The sequence below is a fragment of the Lepidochelys kempii genome, chromosome 26, assembly GCF_965140265.1.
Source record: "Lepidochelys kempii isolate rLepKem1 chromosome 26, rLepKem1.hap2, whole genome shotgun sequence".
NCBI lineage: Eukaryota > Metazoa > Chordata > Testudines > Cheloniidae > Lepidochelys > Lepidochelys kempii.
Window position 1 is genome coordinate 6,852,185 of NC_133281.1, and position 11,632 is coordinate 6,863,816.

General features: G+C 42.7%; 1 protein-coding gene across 10 annotated transcripts in view; it reads left to right on the forward strand.

Moving 5' to 3' along the window:
* SLC25A37 (solute carrier family 25 member 37) overlaps nucleotides 1–10,820 on the forward strand; it is a 35,714-nt gene extending 24,894 nt beyond the window's left edge. For 5 of the 10 annotated variants that reach the window (XM_073324963.1, XM_073324962.1, XM_073324961.1 and 2 more), the window contains exons 2-4: nucleotides 925–1,153; nucleotides 3,721–3,777; nucleotides 5,590–10,820. In XM_073324963.1, coding sequence (XP_073181064.1) covers nucleotides 931–1,153; nucleotides 3,721–3,777; nucleotides 5,590–6,110 — 801 coding nt within the window. In that variant the 5' untranslated portion in view covers nucleotides 925–930 and the 3' untranslated portion in view covers nucleotides 6,111–10,820. The remainder of the gene's footprint in view (nucleotides 1–924; nucleotides 1,154–3,720; nucleotides 3,778–5,589) is intronic. The other 5 variants (XR_012156273.1, XR_012156270.1, XR_012156271.1 and 2 more) reach the window with 5 other exon arrangements.
* The last annotated feature ends 812 nt before the right edge of the window (nucleotides 10,821–11,632 follow it).

An 11,632-nucleotide genomic window follows, 5' to 3' on the forward strand; every position in this document is an offset into this window, starting at 1 on the left:
GAACAAATTAAAGGCTCAATCAGTCATTCCTTGCTCAACCCGAACTCTCTTAGTGAGGAAGTTGGCAAACTTGCTGTCTCTGAACTCGCCCCACTTGTATGTTGGTGCTTTGAATATATGACCACTGAATTATAACCTCCCGACCTAGACATGCTGAGAATATTTTAAACACTTGGTTGTCACTATGGAGTCTTGGACGTAATGCAGTGTAGTCTAGCTGGCCTAAGAGCGTTAATACGTTCCATTGTCCTAGAACTTTGGAAGAGACTGGTTCCTGGGCTCTGTGCCAACGGAGGTGTGCTTTTCTTTTGTGAAAGAGCCCCAAGGGCTTAGGCTGTAGCAGCCCCTGCTGGCATGAGGCTGGAATGTCTGCAGCGTTGCTATGCATCGCACAAACTGTTACTTGGTGTGCCCTTCATCAGAAGAAATCTGCTGCCTGCTTGAGTTCCCTACTACACAGGGAAGGAGAGGTGGAGATGGGGAAGCTGTGCATCCGTTACCCTTGGGGATTGCAGTTCTTTAACAAGCTGCAGCTGCTAAGGACTTAACAGAGAAGTCCTTGTCTTGAGGTTAGCATAAGCGAAGGCATCATGGTGTGTTCTGTAATTTTTAAATGTCAGTGATGGATTATGAGACGCAAACTGGAGCGTGTGCCTTCTGAGTTTCTAAACTGGGCTTCGCAGCTTTGGCATCTTTGAGCGCAGCTTTGGCAATTGCTGAATGTTTTAGATTTTCTCAGTACTGCAGGCTAAGGATTAATGTGGCACAATCTGGAGATGTCAGAGCTCCGCATAACAGAATTATTCACGTCTCTAACCAGGGACGCGCATGTTGGCTTGCAGGGGCCTTGCAGCGCTTTAGGACGATTGGCACACCTTGTTCTCTTGAAGACAGCTAATTAAAGTCCTCTTCCTCTTCTTACAGACCCGAATGCAGAGTTTACAGCCAGATCCCAAAGCCCAGTACAAGAGCGTGTATGGGGCCCTGAAGAAGATTATTCACACTGAAGGCTTCTGGAGACCTTTACGAGGAATTAACGTCACCGTGCTGGGGGCTGGCCCTGCCCATGCAATGTATTTTGCCTGCTATGAAAAAATGAAAAGGACTTTAAGTGACATTATTCACCACGGAGGAAATAGCCACCTGGCCAATGGTATTTTGCAACTGTTTGCAATTAATTACCTGTCTCTTGCCTGCTTCCTGCTTTTACAGTGGCCTGGCATCCTTGTGTCTACTCTGTTGCTTTGGGAAGAACTTGACACTGGCTTTGATTTGTTGCATTCAGCCTGGTGTTGCACAGACACTTGAAGTGTACATGTATTTGGGGGCGGTGGAGAAACATGAGATGCAAAGCCTACTTCCAAGTTTCCAAGGGCTCAGCAGCCAGCAGGTTCCATTAGGACACTTATGGCCAGGCTTCCAAAAGTGCTCTGCATCCACCGTGCCAAGCTCTTCTTGACAAGCTGGCCCCTTCCTTTGGTGCTTTATATAGTGGCTGAGCTGCTCAGAAAATCCGGCCTCTAGAGTGTGTTAACTGGCACGGTGGGCCTTTGCTGCGTTAGGGCTAACCAAACATAACGCTCCAGAATTGCAACATAGGATATGTCTGCACAGCAGCTGGAAGGTGCAATGCCCAGCTCAGGTAGACGTTACACGGGTGAGCTAGTGCTCCCGAAATGACTGTGTGGTAGCGGTGGCATGGACGGTGGCTCGGGCTAGCCACCTGAATACAGCCCCTTCCGAGACTCGAGAACCTTCTTGCTTGGCTAGCCCAAGTCGCCACCGGTGCCATCACAGCCTTGCACCATTTTTAATGCGCTAGCTGAAGTGGCCCTGACATGTCTGTGTATACCTGAGCTTGGAATTCCATCTCCCAGCTGTTTAGACGTTCCCATAGAGAACAGACTGGCTTTGAAACAAGCTTTCCTGTTGTAGGCTTCTGCTTTTGAGTGGGTTTCATCTTTCCCCTACTGGGTAAGAGGAATAGAAATGGCTTATTAGAACTTCTATGAGGAGCAGCTTCTTAAAAGGGGATGCTGGCATAAATATATTTGTGTGTATGTATGTGTGGGTTTTTTCATACATAGGCACACAGCCCAGTTGCAGTGTTCAGAACATAAGTTTCCCTTTTTAATGCACAGCGCCTTATTTGGCCAGACAGCGTCTCTGTTAGAGGTACTGCTGGCCACCAAAATGTCGTCTTCCTTCTACCAAAAATTTCTGCCACGCTGCAAACCGTGGGAAGAATGCTCTGTCTCAATCAGAAGTTAGTCTGGATGTAGGAATCACTGGGGGAAACCCTCTGGCCTGTTACGCAGGTCAAACTATAGGACCATGATAGTCCCGCCTGGCCTTAACCTGTGAAAGCTTGAGTGGAATTTGTTCATCTTAGTCCCACAATGGGTGCATTAGTCCCAACCTATTGTCATAGCATGTCATTAATTTTGAGATGGTCTTGAAACTGAACACGGTGTCGAACGTTACATGTCCAGATGGACCAAGGTTCAGTGATGACAGATGCTTCTAACACTTAAAAATCTAACACCATAGCAGCGTGATGAATGCATTTGTAGTTTAAAAAAATCGGGGCTTTGTTCTTGCTGTGCTGACGTAGGGTTTCTTGGGTTTCCATGCAGTACTCAAAGCAGTGACTGTGACTGACGGCCAGTTGCATCTCTCTGTCATTTCTGCAGCGGAGCCGATCTGCACTAAATCTTTCATTAAACTGCTTGATAAAAGGCCCTCTCTACACAGAGGGTTTTGCCAATGTAGCTATATTAACAAAACCATCTAGTTTGGGCACTTAATAATATAAAAATGCTTATACCAGAATAGCTTATGCAGGTTCCCGTGACCATCATAAACTGTACCGGTGTAGCTGTGCCCACACTAGAGGGTTCTATTGGCATACTTATGTTGATTAGGAGTGTTGGTTGGTTGTTCTTCCACACCCTTAACAGACATTGCTTTGCCAGTACCACTTAAGTATAGGCCAGGACTTAATGTTTTTTGCTTAACGACTCCTTTAAAGTCATGTGCTCTTATTTCTGACATTTATTTGCCGAAACTGTACAAGCTTTCAGTAGCAACAGTGGAAATTTAAGTTAAATGCTGAGGACAAGGAGAACTGACTTGAAAAGCCATTCGGGCAATGGAGAAATTGGCTAAGGGAGGCTCTGGAAATCTAGTTACGCTTGAACTGAAGCTCATCTACCAGTGCTAATTAAGGAATCTGTAAGGCCTTAAATACACTAGAGATTACATTAAACTAAGTAAACTTTAAAAATCAGTCTAGGTAAATTGATGCAAATTCCCGGTTAAAAACACCTTTAAACCAGTGTTAACCTTGTTTATCAGTGTAGCTTGGCTGTCTTTACACTGATCTAGTTAAACTGGCGCAGTTTGCTAGCCTAGGCGAAGCCTGCATCCATTCTGTCATACGGAAACAGGATGGACTACGTGACTCACCATATTGACCCAACTCCAGTGGCCGGCACATTAAGTTGTAGCAGATGTCCCTTCCAGCCCATTCTACGGATGGATTTTATCACACTTCCATGAAGAGCTCAGGACTGTTAATTTGAGAATATACTGTGGGAGCAGAGGCTGTTGCGTAACTTTATGCACTGCATGTCTCGAATTGTGACTTAACACTGGCCTAGGTTAACCTACAGAAGCTGTCCAGAATTGTATTGTGAAGGGAACTCTTCTGTTTTGCAGGGATAGCTGGGAGCATGGCCACATTGCTCCATGATGCAGTAATGAATCCGGCTGAAGGTAATGTCCTTTATTGTAAGTGGAAGTGGAGTTAAATTGGGGGAAAAAAGTAAGTTGCTTGGAAACTCACCAGTTGAGTAGTGTGTAACTACTACTCTTTCACTGACTGTGAGCTAAGGGTCACGGTAAGCTTGTGCAAAGAAACTCTGATCGCTTCAGTTGAAATGGATGGAACTTCTCAGTTGCGTGGATTCTGAGCACATTTTCTCCTAACATACATATATAAAATATGAGGAATAAAGTTAATCCTCCATTTGAATATTGACATTTTTATCCGATTCTCTGAGCCAGCTGTTGAAGGGCAAAACGTTCTGAATGCCCTTTTGGCTCTCATGTTTGTGTGGTTTTTTTTTTTGAGTGTTTTTTAAAAAGCCTCCCTAAATCTATAGCTTCTTATGTATTGTGTAGCCAGAGATCAGAAAAACAAAAACCAGTGTGTGCTGCAAATGTCATCCAGGCTTAGGTGGAAATTCTGCTCATAAGCAGCATGGTACCCTTCTGAAGGCAGAATATCATCTTGGGGAAATTCTAATAAAGTTATTGGTAATTATTCATTCTCTAAACATAATATTTAAAGCCCTTGATATTTAAAGCCCTCATGCTATGGTGCTGAGCACACTATATACACTTGGGTAGAATGCCTGTTGGTTTCTGTGTGGTGTTCCTTGGTGTGCATCCTTTTTAAATCAATGGGAAGACGTCTGGGGTGAAATTCTAGCTCCTTTGGAGTCTATGGGGCGATGATGTCACCCCAAAGTTCCAGAGTCTTCCGAGTGTCTCAGCTGCACAATAAATCACTTGCAGCGTAACTACTGGCCGGAGCCCATAACTTGCAGTGTTGCATGCAAAATGCACTCTGGATTTGCAAGCAAACAGACATTATCCACCGAAAATATCCCAGCAGTCCTCATTTCGCTCTGTGTGGCTTAACACTCACTACTGCATGTTTATCAGTGAACTGCTGTTGAAGTGTATGTTCTTGATATGCTGTGGCCTTCATGTGTTTGATTTCTAAGTGCTTTAAGAACCCTCCCATCATTTTCCACAATGTACACTTGAAGGAAAAGTTTTTTCCTTAAGGGAAAAATATTTATAGCATCAGATTTCTCTATATTTATTGGAACTGTCTGAGGAATTTTTTTTGCAAAAACTCAAATTCCTCTCTCCCCCTCTCCCCTCCCCCCAATAGAAATGTTTGAAAACGAAACCTTTCCAATCTGCTTTGTTGTTGGTTAAAAACAACCTCTTTGAAGAGGTAACATCACAGTGGCTAATTAGAGCACAGGCCCACAAGCCAAGCGCTTGTGAGTTGCACCCCTAGCTCTGCCACTGAGTCTCTCTACGGCCTTGGACCAAGTCACTTAACACACAGTTGTGCTTCCATTGCTGTAACATGGGTGTTGCTATGGTGAGTCTTGCAACTGGCTTCTAAAGAAGCAGGATCAGCCTCTTACATGTGTCCCTGTTGTCTCTGAAATGATCTTTGCCTTCCTGAGGAACTGAGAGTTCTCTCCGGTATGGGGAAGCTCTGTGAAAGGGTGAAGTGTGTAGCTTTTTGTTTAAAGACTTGATGAGGATGATTTTCACTTACGAAAAGATCCAATAGATGCTTCTATCTGCAGCATTATCCACTTAGGGTGCTCCCCACTGCTGTAGGGAAGGTTTGCAATGCTTGTGAATTGGGAGCATAGCTCGAGGTTGAGATGATGATTACAAAAGAACTTGTGTCTAACTTGTTTATCTTTTATCCCATTGGCTGCCTATCCATCCTGTCTGGTGCCACGTGACCTCCCGCGGCCGCTACCGAATCAGTGGTGAAGCAGCGGATGCAGATGTACAACTCCCCTTACAAAACAGTCTTGGAGTGCATACGAGCAGTGCATAGGACTGAAGGACTGGCTGCCTTCTACCGGAGTTATACCACGCAGCTCACCATGAACGTCCCCTTCCAAGCCATTCACTTCATCACGTATGAGCTCATGCAGGAGCAAATCAACCCCCGCCGGGAATATAACCCCCGCTCGCACGTCCTCTCCGGTGCCATCGCGGGAGCTGTGGCTGCCGCTGCCACCACACCCCTTGACGTCTGCAAGACGTTGCTCAACACTCAGGAAAACATGGCCTTGAGTTCAGTGAACATCAGTGGGCACCTCTCTGGAATGGCCAATGCTTTCAGGACAGTTTATCAGCTGGGCGGTATCCCCGGGTATTTCCGAGGGGTGCAGGCTCGTGTCATTTACCAGATGCCTTCAACTGCCATCGCGTGGTCGGTGTATGAATTCTTTAAGTACTTCCTCACGAAGCACAAGCTGGAAAAAAGAGCTCCTTATTGAAAGACTTGACTAGAGCGAGCCTAAGGTTCAGATGACATTTTTGTAAACTCTGAGGGACTCGCTAGTGTTGTGAAACATGCAAGATTTCTTGTGGATTCACAATTGAATTTCACTTTTCTGTCGTTGGTGGGGAGAGGAATTAAGTGGTCATTGGCGAAATTTGGCACCCTGTTTGCTAGAATCAAATGGTCTAAAGACTTTTTTTAATATATTTATAGCTTTCAAGAAGTGAAATTACTATTTTTTTTTTCCCCCTCTGGATAAGCTCTAAGATGTAGTGTTACCACTTCACCAGAAAACTTAGACTGCACAGGGGGAAAAAAATAGTATTGTGAGATATTTTACAGCAAAGAAATTAAATATCCTGTCACTGAACAAACTTTATATATATGACCTAATATAAAATAGATGGATAATGTTTATCCTTTATTTTTCTATGTAGAAATTTTGTTTTAATAGTAGGGAAGTTGAGCTGTTTATAGAAGGGAAAAAAAAAAAGAAGCTGAATTCTTCCATCATGATATGTAAGAACCAAAGCATTTATTTTTATTTTTATTTTTTTAAATAGCCAGAATGGCTTTAATCATAGCATTTAACCCAAAACAGTGGCCAGGATTTTCATATGTCCGTATGTAAGCTGCCTCCAGTCTTATGGCGTCCACTTGACACCTTAAAGGAGCCCGACTTTTTGAAAGTGCTGAGCACGTGCTCTCTGAAAAGGGTCTGTTTGAGGGGTCTCAAGTTGGGCAGCGAAAACCCCTGGTTGCTCTTGGAAAAACCTTAGTTTAATTGTTACACCTGTAGCTGACTTACGATTGTACTTGAAAGAGGAGTATTTTTAGCAAACTTATTTTAAAGGTACAGTTTGTGGCGTTTTAATAGATAATAGGTTTCATTACTCTTATTTATTCATAATCTTATTTTCCACGAACGCCTCACTCCTGCTTACACATGAGTAACTGTGCAGGACTCGTACTCGTTTACATACAGAAGGTTACTCTGCTCCTGCACGCTTTTATACACAAAAGTATCGGTTTACAGTTCTATAAGACAACTCACCTTGAATTGTAAGAGTTGCATACTGACCACAAGGAAACTGTCAATCACAGTGCAAAAAAAGCTCTTGAAAAGTGAAACCTTAAACAGGAGAACAGCAGAATCAAAACCTTTTTTGTAAAGCAAAGCCAACAAATAGCAGCTGTTTGTTGTCCGATTGGTATGTATAAATGAAGTGTCCTAAAACCTAAAGTTTAGTGGATTTTAGGGCTTTGGGGACTTCATTTGCTGCTATGAAATCCGATGCTTTATTTCATGCTTCTGTAGTAAAGAACTCCGTGTGTTCAAAAAAGCACATTGGACCCTCAGTTCGCTTTTTATGGGCTTTTTTGCAAGCGACGTTTGTGGATGGCTCCACTTAGCCTCCATACCTCACCTTCTTACAATGTGATGTTGAATCCAGTGTTTACCAAGTACAGCTCCTGCGCTTGAGGCAAGGAAAACCATTGACTGCTCTCCCCAAATTAAACTGACCACTTTTGCAAATATAGTGTTTGAATTTTAAATATCTAATATTTGACCCAAGTTATCTAATTTAGGTGCAATAATATTGTGGAAGATGAAAAGGTTTTGCTGATCTAAAGAGCAAAAGCTGAACTTGATGCTGAATTTATTAACTAATAGCCAGTTGGCTACCTAGTTGGGACTAGGTGGCTAACATTACAATCGATGAAAAACCTAGCAGGATTTTTCTGGTTTTAGAAGTGTAACTGAATAGTAGCCCCCCTTTGAAGGGACATCAGTGTGAAAAGGTTGATTCTACCTGAAACTGTCCACCTACTAGTGAAACAACCAACATTTAAACTTTCCTAAAACGGATACTGCAGCAGACAGTATTTCTCTGTTTGCTTGTTTTTTGCATTTGACAGCTTTGTACAAGATCATTTTTGCTGTGTGAAAAACCCATTCAAAAAATACAGGAGAAACAGCAATGTGGAAGAATCGTTTTAAAAAGAAAATTATGATCCAAAAGCTGGCTGAGGGTCTGGGAGAACATATAGGACCTGAAGCTACTTTTTTGAGTTGACTAGATTGGAAGTTGGTATTCCTCTAACCCCAAATTAAGTCTTGATCGTGCACCTTGTACCAATGACTTACAGGTACATTTTTCTGCTCACCTGAAAGAGGTGAAAAAGCTTTACCATGTCTAACGTTTGCATTTAATTTTTTAACGTGGAGTTTTTCATTTAAAGTACAGCTTAGTCTGTATCTATCTAATAATGAAAAGTCACTGTAAAATTGGGGAATTTCACTAAGGCCTGAGTGAGACAAATTGGAAGTCAGGTCCTTCACTGTATGGTGGCTTTCATGTGATCTTACTTTTGCATTACACTAAGTTTGGCTAATTACTTTGGTTGACCAATATTTATTTGGGGAAGTTAAATCACTACAAGAAATACTTCTCTAGTGAATGTACATGCAACTTGTGTAAATTTTTCTTTACAAGTGATAAGGAATTATGGAACATTCTTTTCATGTCTATTGCTATCCCTTACATTCAATTAACTTTTTTCCTTTTTTTGACAAGCTTAGTTTTTATTTAGCTTTTCGAAGTGCAGAATTTGTAACCTCTGCCTATTGTGAGCATGGTATTGACACTAGAAAGCATTCATGCTCATCTTTGTACCAAGAGCTTGGTGTGAAAGCAGATGCAAGCTTGGCAGGGTTTTTAGCCTGAGGTTTTCAAAGGATTTGGAAGGCTGTTTAGACGGCTTTCAAAAATCTCATTCCTAACATTTAATGAAAAGTGAGTGGAGCTGGGGGCATGCTGAGTATATGGAAGAATCTTGTTAAGAGTATGCTGAATACAAATCTGATATGGGTTGGTCACAAACCAGCCAAAATACAGACTAGGTAAATTTTCTGAAATGTAGGCTTCAGACTTCTGTGAAGGCTTTTAAGCTTCGTTAGATCAGACTTCAATGCGAATACTTTTTGTCTGCTTGAATTTTTGATAGGTGACCATTTAATGGGCAGGCAACATTCAAGAAGTATTCCTCAGTTCTTAGCACTTGAAAGTAATTGGTGAGTGTGTGTGTGTGGTATTTAGAAACTAGTAAACATTTAGATTGAAGTATGTCAGTTATGGTATAATAACAAGTAAACTTTATAGTCCAAGGACCTTCCTCTCCATATCTTCCAGCTGCAAAACATTAATCCCTGTAGTGAGGTGAATGTTGATGGTGCAGATTCAAATAGAGGTGGGTACTTCACTTGTTCAGGCCCCTTTAAAAATTCCATGTATCCCCACCTTGTTCAACAGAATAAGGGTGGATTTGCACCTATTCAGTTATTTGGCAAAACTTTCACTACTGTTACTGCAGAGAGAAGGATACGGTGATGTGAAAGTGAGCTGGGATTCTCTCCTGGCTCATGTATTGCAACCTTTTGTGCTGATGAAGCAAGCCAGAGCCCAGCTTGACATTCACAGTCCTGGGGGAGGTTGTAGAGCTGCTAGCTAGAAAGAAAACTCTCTAATATTGCAGGGCGGAATTCCCCTGGAAAATCATGTGGCCCTCCTGCTGTCTCAAATGCCTTGTTTAGACCTTCTTGGAGCATAAGGCTTCTTTTTTTATTATTCATTGCAACTCAGGTTTGATGCTAATTGAACAAAGTTTCTTGCCTTCGAATAAGACCAGCTAGAACAGCCTGTTTCCAGCATGAACTTCCTTTGGTGTGTAGAAGTCAACCTCTGTAGCAACCTGCATAAATTCTGGCAAACATTTCCTTTCTATTGACTTCTCAACATTAATCCTTTTGACGACTTCACCCTGGACAACCTGCAGATAGAGCCTGATCCTATGTCCTTGGAGCCCAATGGAAAGCTTCCACGGCCCTCAGGTGCAAGATCAGATGCAAGGGGCCAGATTTGCCAAGGGCTCAGTGCCTAAAGTGCGTGCCAAACTCTTTCAGAAGAGTTGAGTTTCTGTTTCGGTACCAATGGGGGTGGGGGAAGGAAACTTGCTTCAAGAGCTTGCACAGCAGGTGCTGATCTCTGCTGAAAGTCGGGACTGTTCTCGTGGGATCTCCCACTTGTTGAGCGCTTACAAAAATCTAGCCGCTTAAGTCCTATGTAAGTTTCTGAGTATTTGGAAAATGTGGGTGGTGAGCATTTGAAAACCTAGCCCCTTAACTCTGGGCAATATTCTCTATTATGTAATCAAACATGGACCAATAACTTCAGCTTGGAATGGAGCCCTCTTGGAACCATGTTCAGTTTCTCCTCTTGCGGTACTTCATTAAAATCTAATGCTTGTTTATCAACTCCAGTGTTGACCTGCTGGATCTCCAATTTAAAAGGATCCCAACCAAAGCCGTGTTGGGCTGCATCTCATGTAGGTTGCAACTTTAAAAAATACATTCAATATTCTGCCAATAACGTTCTGTTGACATTTTAAAACCAACTTTGTGTGTGAAACAGATGTATTGCTGCTTTGTGGCTGCAACAAACGCACATTTTTTAAGGGGGAGGATGAGTGTTAAAATTTATTGTTTAAGTTGATGTTTTAAAATTGCAGTTTTTTTTAATTCAACATTGTCCGTCTTTTTAAGAGAACATACATATATTTAATAATGCAGAAAATTTGGCTTCTGAAATGCTGCTACAGTTATAACACTGGAGCTCAAGGAAATAAAAAGTGTTTGATCTTTGTCCTCGTCAGACTCGTGCTTGATTTGTTTTAATTTAACTTTTATGTGGTAGTCGTACCTGGAAGCCTCAACACCCTGTTGTGCTGGGCATTAGGCAAACACTGTAAATGGCAGTTCTTTTCCGGAGCATGGAAAGATGCTCCAGCAGGTAGGGGTGATGGCCTATCATTTGGGAGAACCAGGTTCAATTCCCTTCTCTGCCACGGACTTCCTTTGTGATCCTTGGGCAAGTCATGTAACTTCTCTGTGCCTCTATTCCACATCTGTAAAATAGTCACAGTGGCCCTTCCCTACCTCACCCGAGTGTTGAGGATAAATATATCCAAGATTGTAAGGGCATCAGATACGAAGGTAATGGAAGTCGGAAAAATACCATAGACGAGGCCTGCAGTCTAAAACACGACCTCATACCCACATGGGTTGGAACAGAGAAGTAACTGACCTAGGATGACTTGGCACAGATCAGCGGGTGGGTAAAAATTGTCCCTATGAGTAGCAGTAGCAATCTTGCTGGTCTTATGGAAGAAGACATTTGTGCAACATTATATAGTAACCCTTAGGTAGCCAAAGCCTTAAGGATTTACTGGGTCCTGGGGGTAGATGGGAGGCAGTGGCTACTGAAAGGCAAGGACCAGCACAGAACGCTTGAGCCAGTCCCAACATGCGTTCCCTGCTTGGATCAGCGATCTACACATGTCCCCATAACTTGTCCTGGTCGGGATGCAAGGTAGTGATAGACTGTGGGTCATAGTGAAATGAAGAAACCTCATCCTGGCATCTGTTAGCAGAGCAGGAAGCTGAGAGATGGGCAAGTA